This window comes from Alosa pseudoharengus, unplaced genomic scaffold (assembly GCF_046254945.1).
Source record: "Alosa pseudoharengus isolate Yale_2024_CS ecotype anadromous, Long Island Sound unplaced genomic scaffold, YU_APseudo_1.1 YU_APseudo_1.1_scf_7, whole genome shotgun sequence".
Classification (NCBI taxonomy): Eukaryota; Metazoa; Chordata; class Actinopteri; order Clupeiformes; family Clupeidae; genus Alosa; species Alosa pseudoharengus.
Genome location: NW_027468859.1, coordinates 29,682,063 through 29,701,889, shown reverse-complemented (window position 1 = coordinate 29,701,889; position 19,827 = coordinate 29,682,063). Strand labels below are relative to the sequence as shown.

At 41.7% G+C, this 19,827-nt stretch overlaps 1 protein-coding gene across 1 annotated transcript; it reads right to left on the bottom strand.

Moving 5' to 3' along the window:
- Nucleotides 1–3,509: 3,509 nt before the first annotated feature.
- On the bottom strand, nucleotides 3,510–12,802 carry slc35f6 (solute carrier family 35 member F6). The gene is made up of 7 exons (XM_076272678.1): nucleotides 12,584–12,802; nucleotides 10,021–10,093; nucleotides 9,064–9,235; nucleotides 8,038–8,253; nucleotides 7,216–7,326; nucleotides 4,684–6,480; nucleotides 3,510–3,830 (listed from the first exon to the last, which is right to left on the bottom strand). The coding sequence occupies exons 1-6, from the start codon at nucleotides 12,658–12,660 to the stop codon at nucleotides 6,014–6,016; spliced, it is 1,116 nt and encodes a 371-aa protein (XP_076128793.1). The 5' UTR covers nucleotides 12,661–12,802; the 3' UTR covers nucleotides 3,510–3,830; nucleotides 4,684–6,013.
- Nucleotides 12,803–19,827: the final 7,025 nt, after the last annotated feature.

Here is a 19,827-nt window from a genome sequence, read left to right as displayed (position 1 = left end):
CCCCAACTGTAGCCAGTTTTAAATCTAGACTTAAGACCAAACTGTTCTCAGATGCTTTCTGCTAACTGCGCCGAGTTACAAATTCTGAATCTGCCTTGATAATTATTCTACCTTGTCTTTTATTACTTTTTTACTACTTTTGCCTTTGTTTTTGCTTATTAATTATTCTTTATTTTTAAATGATTTTACCTTGTGTTTTATGTTTTCTTTTTATTATGATCTTTACCTTTTAACTATTCTTTGACTATATTGCCCTTCTATGCTTTTATTTGTTATTATTGTTTGGTTTTGTTTATGTAAAGCACATTGAATGACCTCTGTGTATGAAATGCGCTATATAAATAAACTTGACGTGACTTGACTTGACTATACTGCTACTAGCAGTAGGCCTACCACACACTGGCAGACTCCCCCTGGTTGGGTGTCCTATTGACTGGCCATACATGAGAAAAATGTTTCACTGCCCTCTATAGTGCCACAAACAATTATTTTGAAAAATGAACATTCTATAATGCTTTGTATCAGTCTGTAGTTTGCCGCCTCCAACAATTCCAACAGTTGTCAGACGTGGTCTCTCATATGAAGCCCTCTTCTTGCCACTCTGATATTCTTCCATCTCACCTTTTCAAAGAAGCTTTTGCGGCTATTTGCCCTTTTATCTTGAGCATCATTAATAGCTCCCTGGCTAATGGAGTAGTACCCTCTGGCTTTAAACACGCTATTGTGCAACCTCTCCTGAAAAAACCTTCCCTTGATCCCATTGATTTGAAAAATTATAGGCCCAAGATCTTAGAAAAAGTTGTTCTGTCACAAGTCTCTTCCTATTTAAACACCTCTAATATGCTTGACAAGTTTCAATCTGGTTTTAGACCACTTCATAGTACAGAGTCTGCCTTACTTAAGGTCCATAATGATCTATTGCTCTCTGTTGACTCTGGCTCTTGTGCCCTATTGGTCCTGTTAGATCTTAGTGCTGCTTTTGACACCATTGACCACAAGATCCTATTAAAACGCCTGGACGTTGAAGTTGGTCTGCAAGGCACTGTATTAAATTGGTTCAGATCTTACTTAACTGATAGATCTTTTTCAGTGCATTTAGGCAATGCTTCATCGTCATTTGCTCCCATTAAGTGTGGTGTCCCCCAGGGTTCTATTTTAGGGCCTCTATTATTTTCTTTATACATGCTTCCCCTGGGCTCCATTTTCAATCAATTCAATATTCGTTACCACTGCTACGCAGATGACACCCAATTTTATATACCGGTGGCCCCTGAAAATTCCTGCTCATTGACAAACCTTTTTCTTTGTCTTAATGACATTAAGAATTGGATGGCTAACAACTTTTTACAGCTAAATGACAGCAAAACAGAAGTTATCATTTTTGGACCACCAAATTCTGTCAACAATGTAAGCAAGTCTCTTGGCCCTCTGCCTGTTAACCATCACAGTGTGGTCAAGAACCTAGGTGTTTTCCTAGACTCTTCTATGACTTTTAATAAGCAAGTCAACAGCGTTGTCAAGGGAAGTTTTTACCAACTTAGGACAATAGCAAAGCTCAAGTCTTCTCTCTCCTACAGTGATTTAGAAATCCTTATACATGCCTTTATTTCCTCTAGGCTTGATTATTGCAACTCACTGTATGTAGGTGTAACTAAATCTACTCTAAACAGACTCCAGCTGGTCCAAAATGCCGCAGCCAGATTACTGACTGGATCTAAGAAACGTGACCACATTTCACCTGTGTTGGCTAAACTGCACTGGCTTCCTGTGGAACAAAGAATTAATTTCAAAATTCTTCTGTTTGTTTTCAAAGCTTTACATGGTTTAGCACCTCCGTATTTATGTGATCTTTTAATTCCTTACTGTCCTCCTAGACCTCTTCGATCATCTTCCCAGTGTCTTCTTTGTGTTCCTTCTGCCTCTCTTAAATCCAAAGGTGACAGAGCTTTCTCTGTCTATGCTCCCCAGCTTTGGAATAGCCTTCCTGATGTTGTGAAATCCTGCCCCACTATTAGTAGTTTTAAATGCAACCTAAAGACCTACCTCTTCTCCCTAGCTTTTAACACTCCCTGACTCCCTCACCTCTTCCTTTTTTATATGTTTATATGTATGTATATGTATTATTGGTATTATTATTATTTTTATTATTATTAGTATTATTATTATTTTTTTAATTATTATTATTTTATGTAAAGCACTTTGGTGCAATGCTATTGCTTTGAAATGTGCTATATAAATAAATTTGACTTGACTTGACTATAATGGTCTATAGACCCTTTCAACAATAAAAACAAAAACAATGCTTGAACGTTCTATTTGGTTCCCAATCTACTTCCTCTGCATTAAGATAACATGTGGAATGTTAAAACGGAAGCCTTGTGGGGCCAACTATGATGCTGATACACTCTTGAAAGGGTCTATACTTGGCATTCGCTATGTGTGCCCTTCCATTTGAAAGAGGTAGCATTATGGAGTGCCCTCTATGCTGCCCCTACATGACAGTATTTCAAAGGGTGTAATTTCCTGTACAGAAATGTAGTGGACTGTATATTGCACTACATGTGAGTAAGCATAAAGAAGTGCCAACATAGGTGCTCCTCTAGTGGGTAAAATGTAATGCAGTAAAGGATAGATAGCACTGTGACACTATGAAGTGCCCTTGCAATGTAAAGGAAAACATCCCAGTAGTACAATGAGATGCAGTGCCCTCTAGGTAAGGTAAAAGGGAATTAAAAAACTGAGAACCATTTAGTCTTAATTTCAATTTCTCTAGCAAGTCATAGCCTTACTGTTTCTGTTTCAAATGACACCCAAACCTATAGCCCGAACCCCATTCCAGGACTGACCTACCAACACTTCTGTCTTTAAGTCAAGCTACATTATCTTCAGTTAAACATGGGTTGTTATTCACCTCAGATACTTGAAAGAGGCCACTCAGTCAAATAACAGGTCATGCTATGTGCGATAATCATGCTTTGTAATTGCCATCTTTTTCACAACAAAATGGCTTAAATCTGTTGATGGTTACGTCATATTTGTAAATTTCCATTTCTTTCAACAAAACTCATCATTTAAGGGGTTATTTTTCAAAATGTTGGAATTTAACATTCATACTCAGTCCATGCTTGATACATCGTAGCCTATCGTATCGTATCGAACATACATCGTATCAGCATAGATGTATGTATGATCAATATGGTCAAAAATGGTTTGTTACTGTGTAACCCTTGCTGCATCCTCACCACATTTGTATACACTTCCACACCAACCTAAACCAGAGATTTTCTAATGAGGACACACAGCATTCAAAGAATCCTCCATAGAAACGCATGGGGTTAGTTCATAACGCCAGTATGGCAGGATATTGGATACGTCATTAGACCTACCTTCAGGACAAGGGAGTGATTTGAGGCACTTGTGCTCTCCCTTTTCCTTTTTAGAAACACACAAGCATACCCACAAGCCACAGCCACACACACTGCCTTAAACCAAAATGAAATAACAACTGGTGACGCAAGAACTTTTAATTGGTTTAAATTCACTTGAAAAAGAGGGACATTGATTAAAAAAAGCACGCAAGCATGCATGCTAGACTGAGCACTCTGATTGTTCTTGCATCCATTTGCTCTTTGTGGAGATAATGGCTGTTGGAACAGACACAGAGAGGTACAGAGACATCAAGCCACTGTTTACCATCATAACAGGCAATTCATTATCTCCTAGACACTGCACCATGTAAATCTTTGTGTTTGGCAAAAACAAGAATTGCGTAAGAAGAGCAATTCCCAAAGAAACTATCAAACACGTTAACAGCCATGCCTTTCCAAGGCCTTACGGCAGGGGTCGGCAATTACGTTTGGACCCGGGCCAATTTTTTTTCAGACAATGGCATCGCGGGCCATAGCTTTTGTAATGGGGGGGGGGGGGGGGGGGGGGTTATAGGCCTACTATTTAAATTATTAATTATTATATTATATTAAAATAAACATCATCTAACTTTTAAAATGCATTTAATTTAATTCCATTAAAAACGTTTATTTGCTTATGTGCGCTGTTTTTATGCCGCCTGCTGCATCTCCTGTCGTCTCTCATGAAACAGGCGACTTGCCTAGCAACTTGCCGTAACTAATGTGTAGGCTACAAATATTATTCTTTTGGATGACGTGTAAATGATTAGCTGAACATTGCTATATGCTAGTTATCGATGCAAAATGTCGTTGTCAAAAGCCTTGAAAAGAAAAATTGATTCAGAATGCAGGACCTACAAAGAAGAATGGAAGCAGAGGTATGTGTTGAGCCTGCCTGCATTTCTTAATGCCAAGCCTATTAATTTAACGAAACATAGGCTATTTTTGACCTTGCCCACTGGAAGAGGGAGACAGGACACTGTTGTTTTTTTTTTGCACAAGATTACGCGCACTCGCGTGCCAATACCGTTCCGACCTGTGCGTCATGGATAACTGCAAGGATGTTCCACCTGTTTTGTCACTTTAGTAGGACTATCATCTATACCTCAATAAATGTTTTGAAATTGATGGGATTGCTGTAGGCCTTTTTTTCTTTTTAAAAACATGGGGTTAAAAAAAAAATTCATTCAACAGCAAATTAACGTCATCTCGCGGGCCAGATAGAATCAATGGCGGGCCAAAATTGGCCCGCGGGCCACTATTTGCCGACCCCTGCCTTACGGTATGGTGCTCACTCCATGTTTACAGAAAGTGCAAGTGAATTTTGCGACTATGAACACCTGAAGTTCATGATCTACTATAGCATTGGTTCTCAAAGTGGGGTCCGGGGACCCCCAGGGGTCCGTAGCACATTGTCAGGGGGTCCCTGACAAAGTTTGCTACCAAATATGAAATTGTCTTATATGGCGAAAAATGCTACAGTATCAGTATTTGCCCAATTGATCTGCTGATACGTTACATCAATACGTCAAAACACTTTACGTAAGGGATAACGGTCGCCGAGGTGTCATGTTATACAGAATTAATGGACGAGGGCGAGGGGCAAAAAACTCCCCGACGCGCAGCGGAGGGGAGTTGCCTCCGCCCGAGTCCATTAATTCTGTATAACAGGATGGTTACGTAAAGGTCTACCATTCATAAGCATTTATATGGAACGGTGTCCTGTTATTCAGAATTAAAGGCCACCCGCCAGCCAATCAGAAAAGAGTATTTCTTCTCTCCGGGTGATAATATTAATTAACCGCCAATAAAATGAAAGTTATATGAAGCAAACACTATGTGTTCAACACAATAGGCTTACATTTGATAAAGAAACAACAATCCTTTAAAAAAATCCTACATACTGTCAAAGTTTGCTAACATGACTATTGTGGTATTAGCACTTTATGTTTTTAAAATACATCTAACAGAAAAAAAGGCTATACAGCTACATGAAGTTTTTAATGTGTTGCGATTATGAGGGGTCCTTGAAGAATTTTCCACTCCATGAGGGGTCCGCGGCCCACAAATGTTTGAGAACCCCTGTACTATAGTACCATGTAAAAAAGGTCTACACATCATTTACTGGCACAAATACATGGTATGAGTACATGGTGTTAACTCCATCATATATAAAATGTACATTCCAACAAACATAAAAGTACATATTCCTTGTTTATGGAATTTTTTTAACTATTGTCATCTTAAATTACAGTTGTTCCCCAGTACATTATCCCTTTATGTGTTGTCACGTCATGTCACGCAACATGATGTAAAACATGTAATGCTTTTGCTCTACAGGTAGTGGTAGAAATCCATTTAAAACAAACAAAAACAACACTTATGTATAAGTGTGTGTGTGTGTGTGTGTGTGTGTGCACATCATGTGTGCATGCAATATATCCACTTTCTGAAAAGGGAAACCTTCTGCAAAATCTTGTATAGATATAGATATAAATGTGGATGTGTGTGTGTGTGTGTGCGCTCTTTAGTGCTTCACTAAAGTTATTATGCCAGCAGAACTGCCCAATTCACCTCCCTTTTTAACCCCCGTTAGCTGTTAGCAGTTAGCTCTCCGCCACCAGCCGCTCCCTCTCCGCGTCGCTTCCCGCTTCCTCCTGGCTCCCTGCCAGGTGTGCGCAGCACGGTATCCGGGCCAGCAGGGGGCGGTGCAGGCCGTTGTAGAGCATGGTCCCTAGCAGCAGTACCAGGAAACCCAGCACCTGCAGGCCGTGGAACACCTCCCAGCCCAGCGCCAGGCTCACCGCCCAGATGACCACTGTCCGCAGGCTGTCCAGCACCATGCGCGTGGTGGCGCTCATCTCCTTGGTGACGCTCATGCCGGCGAAGTTGAAGAAGGCGATGCTGAGCGTGTTGCCGAGGAGCGCCAGCAGCACGAGCGGCTGCCGTCCGATCTGGCAGAAGGCGTCCAGCGCGTCCTCCAGCACCTGGCGGGGGTTCTGGCCGAAGCTGCCCGCGGGGATGAAGTACATGGGGATCAGCAGCAGCGACAAGATCAAGAAACCAAAGAGGCCTGTGAGAGAAAAGAGCCGAGGAAGAGGAGGAAAGAGGAAGAGGGAGAGCAGAATATGTCATTCATAAATATGTTGTATAGTGTGTTGTTTGTATTTATAAGTATAGTATATAGTATAAGTATATATACTTTTTTGATCCCGTGAGGGAAATTTGGTCTCTGCATTTAACCCAATCGGTGAATTAGTGAAACACAAACAGCACACAGTGTACACACAGTGAGGTGAAGCACACACTAATCCCGGCGCAGTGAGCTGCCTGCAACAACAGCGGCGCTCGGGGAGCAGTGAGGGGTTAGGTGCCTTGCTCAAGGGCACTTCAGCCGCGGCCCACTGGTCGGGGCTCGAACCGGCAACCCTCCGGTTACAAGTCCAGAGTGCTAACCAGTGGGCCATGGCTCCCCCATTTATGTACCTAAAACTGTACTTTGAGTGCCTTGAAAAGCGCTATACAAATTAAATTAAAATGTATGATTTTTTTTAATCTACTCATAAGTCATTCAGAAATATAAATCTAAGGAACCCATGTCACCCAAATGGCACCCAAAACCCATATAGAATACAGTGCATAAAATATGTGCTTTGATGTCGAGTGTATTTTTTTTTTAAATCTTTTTTTTACAGCCAAGAGTCTGACAGGAAGCAAGTGGGAGAGAGAGATGCAACCAGTCGCGCTACAGCGCCCCCCCCCCCCCCCCCGTAGTTTTCTTTTGACGCCTCATACACATCAAGCATACCTTCTGTGCCGACAGCTTTGAGAGGGTGCACGTTGTGCTTGTAGACAAATTTCTCCTCGAGGACCATTTGCACAGCCACAATGATCTGAGCCATGATGATCAACAGGTCACCTATAGAGGTCAAGGGGGAAAAGTTAACACCACATCCATCCACAAAAGATTATTCACCTCAGACATAGCTACCCTGATTTAAGTAAAAACGTTGAGGCCTCTTGTCGTGGGGAAGCATGAACTTCAATGGCACCAGCTGAATTCAAATGGACATAGTGAAACAGTGTCTTTCTCAAGGACACGTAAACAGAGGACAATAGAAGAGCTTATTATAAACCAGAAGGCCCTAGAGGCCAAAGTTCCTGTATCACTGTACTGCTCAACGTCCTAAACCACTGACACCTAATCATGGCATGTCTACTGAGCCTGGGGGCACAACAGATGCATTCAGTACTTCAAAAGCAACTCAAGTTTAAAGATGCTCCATATTTTTCATTTTATCATTTTTTATTTGTAATCGTGAAGTACCAACAGTGAAGCAGAAGTGAGCAACCATCTTCACTAGGAACTAACACCCCTGATTCCAGCGAAACTATGAAGCCAACACCGCCCACCCCTGCAGAAATGAACCTCATCCAACAATGCAGAAATACAAGAACAGCAGCTGGGAGTATGTTACCTTCTAATGCTCCCCTGGTAATGGAACCAATACAAAACAGCAACTGATCCTGGAACAGACCTATGCCTGAACCAGAATCACAAGCCACCTGGATGTTTTCCTCCATCACTCTACAATTGAGCCAGTCAAGATGACCAGTAATTTATCCGCACCTGTGATGACCTCGCTGAGCTTGTGAGAGGAGTCGTGGTCCTTGCCGATGAAGTCGGCCAGGCCGACGAGCACGAGGCCCAGGATGGTTAAGAGGATGCCCACCCACTGGCTCGGCTGCAGCTTGCGGCCCAGGAAGGCCACGGAAAGGAGCCCCGTGAAGATGATGACCGCACCACGCAACATCTGGAAGCTGCTGGCGCTCGTCATGTTCAGAGCTGCAGGCAGGAAGAGGGGAAAAGAGAGAGAGAGAGAGAGAGAGAGAAAGAGAGGGACATGTATAGAGGGAAAAGGAAAAAGAAAGATAGTGAGAATGAAAAGGAGTAAACAGAAAAATATGATTCCATGATTCAAATGCTTCTCTGCTGGCATTTAATCTTTTCAGGATACATAGGTGTAGATATTTGAAAAACTCAATGGAGACAAAAAAATCACCTCAAACTCAACTCTTTTAATATTATATTATTAATATTATTGTTGTAGCTTGTTCTTTGGTGGAGAGGAACACTATTGCACATTGAAGTGCCACTCCATCCCTACCGTGACGTCTGCATGTCTTGTGACAAATCACCACCAGTCCAAAGAGAGACTTGGCAGAGCAAGCAGTGTCCTTGTGTAACCATTCAGGCATTACTGCAATAAAGCAGCCACTAAGGATCGCAGGCATGCATGTCTATTCTTGACAGAGGTCTGACGGGAAACTCTGTTAAATCGTACGTTGTGAATGAGTGGGAGTGTGTGTGTTTCTGTGGAAATGCAAATGACCTGCCTCTAGAGTGTAATTTTTTTCCCGATTGAGCTGTTGGCTTTTTAATGTCATAATTGCAACCATGGCCACCATAGAACGGAAAAAAATAGCAGCTTTTCAGAGTGTGTTCTGTGTCTGTGTGCTTGTGTCCGTGTGCTTGTGTCCGTGTGCTTGTTGTGTCCGTGTGCTTGTTGTGTCCGTGTGCTTGTTGTGTCCATGTGCTTGTGTCCGTGTGCTTGTGTCCGTGTGTGTATTTGCTCACCCTGACTTCCATACTTACCCACATACATGATGGAGGTGCCAGTCATGTCACACATGGCTGGTGCGAGAAAAAGCAGGAGGTTGAAGCTCTGGCCTGGGTCCATTGTGGGCTCAGGGGACCTCCGGTCATGACACAGCAGCAGGTAGAACACAGCCAGACAGGACAGTTCACCCAGGAACATACACACCGCCTGCACACACAGACATAAGGGGGTTTACATGGGCACATTTCATCTGCATCAAAATAAGGCTCAATCACAATAATTATTCATATAATATAAACACCTTGATCGAAAAAATCGGTCAAATAAAGGGGTCTTGTTTTCCTTTTGGAATCTGATCGAACAGTCATGCATTTTTGCGCATGTTTATTTGTTATGTTGTTCAAATGGTAAAGAGGTGCTGCACGCTCTGGCTCCATATGACAAGTCTTTACTAAACAAAATACGTTTCGGCCTATAAGGCCTTCATCAGATTTCAGAAACTTCTTTACTATATAAACTTTTTTTACCAGTGGCTAGCACCTCCTTAAAAAACAGTTGGTGTGCGTTACATTACTAATTATATTGTAACAACAAACCTATATTTCATGAACAGTCGCTCTTATAACAATTTTACTACCACTGTGATTATCTTTAACATTTCATCCACAGCATAGCCAATTATGTCGCACGGCTGGGTTTGCTTCAGCTCAGGTCAGCTATATCAAGTTCATTATGTGGACAACACCGTAGGTGTAATAAAACCTAGAATAGAATTGTAGGTGTTATCTGCTAAGATTTTTATTTATTTGGCTTTTTATGTCTTTAATTTGATAGGACAGTGTAGAATGACAGGAAGTAAGTGGGAGAGAGATTCAGGGTGGGATCCGGATAGGACCACGGGGCGGGAATCGAAACCCAGGTCGCCGGCGTACGCTGCAGGTGCCCCAGCCAGTTGGGCCACAGCTGGGCCGTTATCTGCTAAGGTGACTTGCCTGTACGAATGGATGAGAGAAGGTGTGATCTGGGACATCTCCACATCCTGGAGCATGGAACATATCAGCCCATCTGCAAACAGGAAGATACAGTAGTGAATGATGGGGCATGTATCATTCGTTCAGTAATGGAGTGTGTCTACAGTCTATTCAGTTCCGCCCTGTTCAGTTCCGCTTGTTTGGACCCAAAAGCCTGAACAAACCCAATTAAGCTCTCCATGTGACATGCGATGTGCCGTTCATCAAGCATTCCATGAAAGAGCATATGAGAACAATCAGCTGGGCTACACAAGAGACACGTGAAGAGGAATTAGGGAAAGAAAGTGTGTGTGACATTGTGTGTGTGTGCATTATTTAAGTGTGCAGGACTATATGAGGAGTGTATGAAGCACAGACTGCGGTGTAGATTGAGAGACACTGATATAATGTGAGATATGTATTGTGATACACAACCCTGCTTTTAAAGGTGCAGTCAGGCATCTTATGCATTTTCAAGAAGCCCATAAAAATTTTTTGTCACATTCAGTAATACAGTATCTCCTCACGACCGATATCTTCCCATTCCACGAGTACACTGTAAAAAAAAAAAATCTCTGTAGGCAGCGCAGGCTCCAAAAACTGGAAACAAACAAAGTGGGGGCTGCCTGTCCTCCAAACAAAAACGAAACCCGATGTGGAATTTCTCTGGGAATGCTGAAGGTCGGGTGAGCTTACCTCTCTGGCGTGTTTCGCTTGATCCTTGGTTAAAATATAATGCACGTTTTTTGCACAAAAGCATCTGCTAATAAATTGAAATATTTAAATAAACAGAAACAAACACGACTTCCTGCGAAATCCCAGGCTGCACCTATAAACACCTACTACTCCTAGTGGCTAAACCGATGTTCTCTGCACATTTTGGCAGGCACCATGCTACATATAGCTGAGCCTCAAGAAATGTTGAATCCATAATATCTTTTAAACAAATGACAGCATGGCAACTTTGTAAAGTACACATCCATTGTGGCTTACAACAAAAATGACAGAATTACTGTAAACCATAAAGTTATATTACAGTGCGAAACCATGACATCTACTGTAGGCCTACACAGGCCCATTATAAATGTTGCACACATATAGAAAGCACAGTAAGTAGTGAGTGGCTGAAGTAAAGTGAGTGTGAAGTCCCCTTGGCCTTGGTCCATGTAGGACACCAGAGGTTTATAGACACTTCCAATGAAAGTTTCACATCCCCTGGACCCCAACTCTGGCAGGAACTTCTCTGAGACAGAGGAAGTCAAAGTTGCTGAGTATCTGCAGGCCCATGTCAGCTGAGGATGTGACATGCATGCAAACGTTCAATGACAGACCAGGAACCATGCAACCTTAGGATTTGCTGGTAATCCTTTCAGGTGATGACATCAATCAAGTTTACTCATGTCACAGTTTAATCAGTTGAGCACATAGAGGCTGATAAGGTATCCACCATCAGCTGACTTTTACAGTCAGGTCATCTTGCTGTGTATAACTGCAGTTAATGGTTAAACATACAGTTCCACAAACAATTGCAGAATATTTAATTGACAGAGTTCTTGTGTTTAATATGAGTAGTAGTTTACAGAGTGGGGTGGGGTGATCATAGCTCGGATATGTAACTGATACTGGGTGTATGATAACTGAATACTTAAGACTCTTGTCACATGTCTTATCTTGCGTACTGAGAGGTAGCTTCAGGCAGAGCATAACTGAATGAGATAGTCTGTTCAATTTTTTTGACGTTAATCACTCCTATGAAATATTGATCGTCTATCCAAATGAAGGTGTCTGATGGTCAAATCAACCCAAAACTTCGATATTGTTTGCACTTCCAAAATCATAGCGCAGAGTTTTGATTAGTCTGTGACATAAGCTTGTGTGAAAGAATAGGTTACAAAGTTTCTGCTCTAGAATGTGGGGAAATGAAAGGTGAAACTTTGTGTTTAGGGAAGCGTTAGCCTACGTTTAAGGACAGTACAGGTAGCCTACTTGCAAAAAGTCCCCCACAAGATAGGCTACCTAATGGTCAGACATGACACTTTGTAGGCGATTAGCCTACCGTGATTGTGGTCAGAGAGTTTTGATGCTGACTTCGAGAAACTAGGTGGCGCTGAGTGCCTCGTGAGATCATGACAAATAGCTGAATAGGCACATTTGACAACGATGCCATGACTAGGAGCTGCACGCGAGCCCAGGTCTTTGTGGTTTTAGGCAAGTTTACACAACCCAACCAGCAAAGAACGCTGGCTAATGTAGACGTAGGCCTGTGTTGTTTCGGGTATTGATTAATAGCCTAAATAGATAGTCTAACTGAATGACCCAATTACAATCCAGTTTCATTTTTACCTTTTCAGACACCTCATTATCATGATTTTTAAAGAAACACTTGCAACAACTTCTTTAGGTCACGGATTTTACCATAACCAATAATATGACCAATATAAATAGGCTATATTCGGCTACATGGTAATGCAGTCGCCAGCTATTAGCCTAGTGACAAGAACAACAGGCAATTGCATTGAATTCGACCACTAGCACAAGGACTTACTTTGCAGATAATGTGTTGAGGGATCCAGTTGAGAGCATCAACGCAGCGAGAAACAACTGATATTTTGTCCAAGCCATGGTGTATCTTTGGAGTACCGGTAGGCTACCGTGGCAGCCTGGAGCTCGGTGTTAGTTAAACCGACATACACGCACCAGTGTGTTAAAAACATCCACCGTCGTTCAAATCACCACTCCTGTGTGTTTTGAAAGAGGACAACAGTTCTTCCTGTTGAAATCACATGACTTATTGGTCAGCTGACACCGCCGTCAGCTGACGGTGGAACTGAGGCGTTCTCTCATCCGTTACATCATAGTCAAGAGATAATAAATATAATTCGATCAATAGGCTAGAGCTTTTTATTGTGATTTTGACGGCTAGGCGAAGCTACATGATGTGAATGTATAATATGGCCAAGATGTAGGCCTAGGCTATTCTACAGGAATTTCACAGAAACATTATTCTAGAGTCTAGACCGTCGAGACATTTCAGGGTTGTTTTGGGCTTTTTTACACACAGCAGAATAAGTCCATATCTGCACACCAGGCGGCGCTATATTATTGATAAAAGGAAAAAGTAGCCTAGTGCCGATACAAGACTAAGAGGTTGCATTAGGTCCTTGACGGAAAGATTTTTTTAAAAGTTCAATGTCATTGCTTACAGTTACTTAGTTGAGGTATCAAGCCCATTAATACTACTACTACGGCTACTACTACTACTACTACTACTAGCCTACTAGGCTACTACTACTACTAATAAATAAACATTATTTGTATAGCACCTTTCATACAGAGAATATAGTTCAAAGTGCTTTACATTTGGAGCATTTAACACAATAGAGAACAAAATAATATTACAAACAAACAACCAAAACAATAAAAAAAAAACATCAGAGATGAGCAGTGAAAATAGGAAGACCCTGTAAATAGGACCAGTAGAATGTAAAATAATGTGAAGAAATAGATACAAGTTAAATAAAAGCTCTCATACAGGTATGTTTTCAGCTTTTTACAAAATGTTCCTTTTTGATGTATAATGGATAAAAGCAACTTTTACACTTTGCTTGTTGAGCACTTTGGGCACAAATGAAAAAAATTTACACCTTGTTGAGTTAAAAAAGGCTGCACTTGGGCAATGTTTCTCAGGTGGAAATAAGCTGTCTGGGTAACTTTACTACAGTATGGGTAAGGGGATTCACACATTAGAATCTGAACCTTTAAACAGACAACTGACATTTCAGGCCTTTCCACGTCTGTTATGTGGTTTAATTATAGGGCATACATTCTTTTTTGTCAACTTGTTTGTGCCATCATCTCTACTCCTCTCTACATCTCTACACTGCAAAAGATAAAATCTAACCAAAAAATATTTTTGGTATTGTTTTTAGTATGAAGATACTTACTTAGCGCTCTCTCGAAAGGTCATTTTGACTTAATTGTTTTGACAAATTTGCTTAACGCACTGGCAGACAAATTTTCTTCTTAAATTAAGTCAAATGATTTTACCAGAAAGTGCTAGGTAAGCCTCTTTATACTGAAAACAATACCAACTAGATTGTTTTATCTTGATACGAGATTACGTAATAAGACTTGGTTAGATGTTATTAGATAAGCAGTTTTTGCAGTGTACATTCTAAGCCAGCACGCTATCCTTCCTCTCTGTCAGAGCTCCTCACAGCCAGGTGGTGTTGCTGGGCTGACATCAGCTCAGAGGGCAACGTCACTATGCACTGGCTCTTCAAAGGATATCTGATACACACATTTTCCTATACGAATAGTGATCAAAATGCATAAAGTTCAGAAGTGTGCATTTCTGTTTATTACTGACTGACTGTGTGTGTGTGTGTGTGTGTTTGTGTGTGTGTGTGTGTGTGTGAGAGAGAGAGGGAGGGGGGTGATATGGATGGAGGGGGCGGGGGTGTGGGGAAGAATATCATTAAATATGTAGTTGGCCTGAAAACACCCTGAGAAACCCTGAGTAACTTCAGCTTGTAAGCATGTAAATCCCTCCTAGTCACATTCATTTTTCAGAAAGCACTGTCATCAAACAGACTGTTCAAAGGAGACCACAGCAATCCTGAATGATAAAGTCAACTTCACAGTACTCTACCATTTCCACAAGTGCCAGCCTGCAAAATTTTCACTGTTTACTTTATCTATTTGTCTGTCTCTCTGTATGTAATTATGCTGTTTAACGGTGGGTGCACTGTCTCAAAAAAGTCTGTGTGAGTGCATTGAACTGCTCTTGCAATCAGATTGCTGCAGCCACAGACAAAGCATTCCCAATATAAAAAAAGGCCATGAACCCACACATCTCGACTGGCCCAGCCATAACGTCTGACCAGCTCTGGGCCAGCTCTGGGCCAGCTCTCCAATCTCTGTCCTTCTCCTCTCCTGCCTCCTCTGCATTGCTCTATTCCTTATTTATTCCCAGGTGGAACCCCAGGGCAGACAGGTGCCATGGAACAGCTGATGACAGAGAGGACACAAGTGAGAAGACATTTGCCCGGGGCTTTTGGGTAAGTGGGCACAAGCGGGAAGGGGTTGGGGCAGGGTTGCAGAGGGGAGGCCAGCTCCGATGAAGGGCAAACACAAGGTGCACAGGTGCCGACGTGTATCAGATGCCACCTGTCACTTCGGCTGACTGAGTCCCCTTAGCCTGGGAAGCAGGTGGGGCTGTTAACATCCGATACCACTGTGGCCCACCAGCCACACGGAACCCAAAAACCTGTGCCGCTGACACAACAGGGAGCTAACGCTGGAGTCTGACATCGAAAAGTCTAAACGTACATCATGTACAGGTGCCCATTTTGAACTATGATTAAAGACCTGTAATGCCAACTGTCAATGCATTATTATATCATGTATGTAAACAGTACACTTTCTTGTCAACCAGGACAAAAATCAGGTCATATTTAAAATGATAACTGATTTGGTGCCAACCGCAACATTGTTTGTATAAACCGGACAAAAATGGGCTTGTGAGCAACTTCTGTGGGTCCTCATCTGTAGGTCTTTGAATGCATGGGACCCATCATAAGAGATGTTGCTTGTTGACCTTGGCTAGATGTACAGCATGCATTAATAACAGATGGCTCTACAGGTCTAAACCTCATGCCTGAGGCTGCAGATGACACACAACTGTCCATGTTAATGGGTTTACCCTCCAACTAGCAGATACATGAAATATGACTGAAGAGTAGGATTGCTATGATTTATGTAATTCCTACAGTACATGGTATCAGGACATACTGAGGTGTTGCATCAATGGCGCACACAAACAATTTAGTTAGAATCATGGGCCATAATGCTGTACCACTGTCTTTCCCTAATCCATTATCAAACGAACCCCAGGTACTGAAAATTATGAAAACATATTATGAACACATTTGAAAGAATTAAAGGGATTTTTGATTGAAAACGCATGTCCGATACACTTCAGCCGTGCCCCTGAGCATTTGGAGTGGTCTATGCACTCTCAAACCAGGGCCCATAACTCAATCAAGCCTGTTGCCTAGCTACGTCTTCCCAAACTCATTCATGTTTGCCCTTGCCTCTGTAATCAATTTAATTGCTTTCGCCTATTTACACATTTTTTGGCCTACAGGGTACTAGGAACCAACAGCTTTATGTCCAATAAAGGACCCCATTCAACAGTGTCGAGAGGAAGAGGAAGAGTGTGAAGAAGGAGGCAAGGAAAAAAGGAAGAAACAAAAGTAAAAAATATGATATATTGTATAGACAGAAAGAAATACACATAATAAGATAAAGCCTCATGGCTGTTGCAAAGCTGTTCACCTTTTCTCCTGAGCTGTCCACCCTTTCTCAAATCTGAATCAGTTAAAGATTCATGCCTGTCTAGATTTTGGTTTTCTTTTCATACTTTGCCCATGGGTGTGTTAGGGACCATATGAGGGCAGCATGTGCATTGTGTGTGTGTGTGTGTGAGAAGGAATCAGTCTGTCCCTAAAGCACGTAGTCAGCACCAGCTGCACAGCCATGGGGAGAGGGAGCTGCAGTAGATTCTTAAAAAATGGCACAACTGCCGGTCCACAACAAGCCAACACGCGCACACATGTGTACACACACAAACACACACACACACACACACACACACACACACACACACCCACACACACACACTCCCTTTCAGTCAAAACTATTTGCTCTCAGATACACACAGGCACACACAGATACTCACTCAAATTCAGTCTTTCTCTCTCTCTCCCTCTCTCTCTCTTTCTCTATCTCCGTCACACACACTCCCACAATGTCACAGTATCCCCAGCGGAGCTCAGGGCTGGTAATGTGTACCATGTAATGACATTGGCAGCTCTCCATCTCCTGAAGAGAAAGTGTCAACAATCGGTCTGGTTTGGCTTGTGATAGCTATTATTTCCTGACCAGGGAGAGAGAACGAGAGAGAGAGAGAGAGAGAGAGAGAGAGAGAGAGAGAGAGAAAGAGCGAGAACGAGAGAGAGAGAGAGAGAGAGAGAGAGAGATGCGGGTGCCCTTTCGATGGAAGGCCTGGTGTGGTCGTAGCCGGCCTGGGCATGGGATAACATCACTGGCTGGCTGGATGGAACATGATAGCACAGCTGAAGTCCAACTGAGTGAGAATCCTTTATAGTGTATGATGTCATTAATGATCTCTCTCTCCTTCTCTCTCTCATTCTGTGAAGAAGGGACGCCATGATTATTTCTATTCACCCAGAACACAGTGTACATGGGCCACAGGTGGTTCAGAGAACAAGCACAGCACAGGGTATGCACGTCCAACAAGTTTTACTGGTGCTCGATCAAAACTAAAGACTAAAATCAAAACAAGGATCTGCACACTGTTACATGCTGCCAGCAACTTTAATTCGGCACCGTTTGATCTTATATATCGATAAGATCTTATAGATCAATACGATTGAAATGTTGCCGAATTAAAGTTCCTGGGAGAACAGGAGGTTCATGCCAAATAAGTTAAAGAAACTTGGATAAAACTTGCGGTGCAAAGAAAGTTGAAAATGGATAGGAGCTTCCCGAGAGGTAGAACAGGCAGAAATAGTTCCGACACGGGCACATACACAGTAATCATTCAGAATCATTGCAGGGAAAATGCACACAAACAGAAATTGTTCTGTAAATAGCCACAAACTGTGAGCTAGCAATAGTGGCATTTATGGAGAAACTTCTACCATTTTGGGCAAACATCATCAGACAATTATGTCCTGCCATCTTACAGTTTTTTTTTTTTTTTTAACAATTGTTAAAAAGTTTTTGCCACTGCATTACTTTTCATGTTTCATCAGGACCCTGCATACAATGCACTATAAGAAATGTTTCTTTAGTTGTTACTGTACCACTTTATTTTTGGTTAAAAAAAAGTGAAAAGTGAATGTTGAAAAGTATAAAAAAAAATACTAAGTGTCAGAAATGCTGCAGTAAAACATGAACTTCCTCATCACTGCTTACTCTCCTTTGAACACCACCATATTCTAAATACAGTACAGGCCAAAAGTTTGGACACACCTTCTCATTTCAATGCGTTTTCTTTATCTTAATGACTATTTACATTGTAGATTCTCACTGAAGGCATCAAAACTATAAATGAATGCAACGTTATTTGGCCCACAGATAAATCTTTGTCAAGTTATGGCTTGCTGAATATGGTATTAAATTTAAAAAAAAGCAACTTTGAAGAAACTAGAATATAAGACATGTTTTCAGTAATTTCACTTTTTTTTTGTTAAGTACATAATTACACATGTGTTCATTAATAGTTTTGATGAATCTACAATGTAAATAGTCATGAAAATAAAGGAAACGTATTGAATGAGAAGGCCTGTACTGTATACATATTTAAAATATTTATATGTAGAATGCACGGATAGGCTTTTTATGCCTTTAATCCAGTGAAGAGAGTGGCAGCAAGGGATGGGGAAATGAACTGGTATGGTATGGGCACTGCAGCCAGTTGCTCTACAGCATCTCATTCTGACTTCTGTCCTGCAAACTTTCCTTTTCCCTTTTCTGGGTCGAACTTCCATTTTGCCAGGTCCATTTACTCTTCTGCCTAGGTTAGCTTTGTCTTTCCCTCGTGCTCCTTCTCTCTCTCATGCAAGTATTGCTCTTGTCCCTTGTGAACAAAATCAACCCAATCCAATCTATTTACAGCATTCCAAAACTTTTTTCACAAGTGATCGTTGGATCTTTCACTTTTGGATTATACTAACCTGCCTCACCTGCGCCAGTATCACTAAAGGCTTGTGCACAAGAACGCCTATGGACTTGGCATATATTTACAGCATTGTTGATGTCCTTGTAATTACAGTACATATACAATATATACAATATAATTTATGAAAGGTTTTCAATGTTACGTTTTCTTTAAGTTCAAATAAGTTGAGGGAGATGAATAATTTTGGTATTGGGTAACCTTGTCTGCAAAAAATATAAGCATTATAGAAACGTGTTAATTGACAATATTGTGTGAAAGCAACATTATTTGTGTTACAGTAAAGGTACGGTCCACAACAGCCAGATGTTGTACTAATTGTGTTTAGAGTTTTGAAAACATGACAGATTGGACAAAAGTATGTTAGCGATCGCAAAAAAAAAACTGTAAAGTGTTTGAACATTTTTTCATGGAAGAATTCCCCTTCCAGCTGCTGAATATGAACCACCACTGGTCCAGATAAGGGCCAGAATAAAGGCCAGAGAGAGCATGTCACAGAGTGCTCCCTTGGTTACCCAGAACTGGACCTCAGATGCATCTGCCAGGAGTCGTAAAGCCAGATCCAGACGACTTGTGCACTGCTGTCTGCTGCTCTTCACCGTCATCTGAGGTCGACCAGACGGCCATATAAGGCTATAAAACACCGGCGAGATGTCTGGCTCCTACCGAAAGTGAGATCATCCGATTTTCTTTTGGTTTTGTTTTGTTTTGGCTCGTAAATCTGTCAGAAGGGGCCTCTTTCCCCCAAACCCCTGGGACATTAACAATGCTTTATTGGCCATGAAATAAGAAGGTGTTTAATTTGTAGGGTCATGTAAAAGAGGGGGGAGTGGGGATCAGTGCTAAAATTTAGACAAACAAATTAATAACAATCTTGTTTTTTTCTCTCCGAGGCAGTTGTGATGGTTGCCAGATGAATTTCTCGCTGAAAAACTGTTGCGGTCTGCTGCAGGGTCACCTAAGGGCAAATAAGTGAAATATGTGAGTCTTTGTTTAATGAGCCCAGAATTGGTTTGAATAAC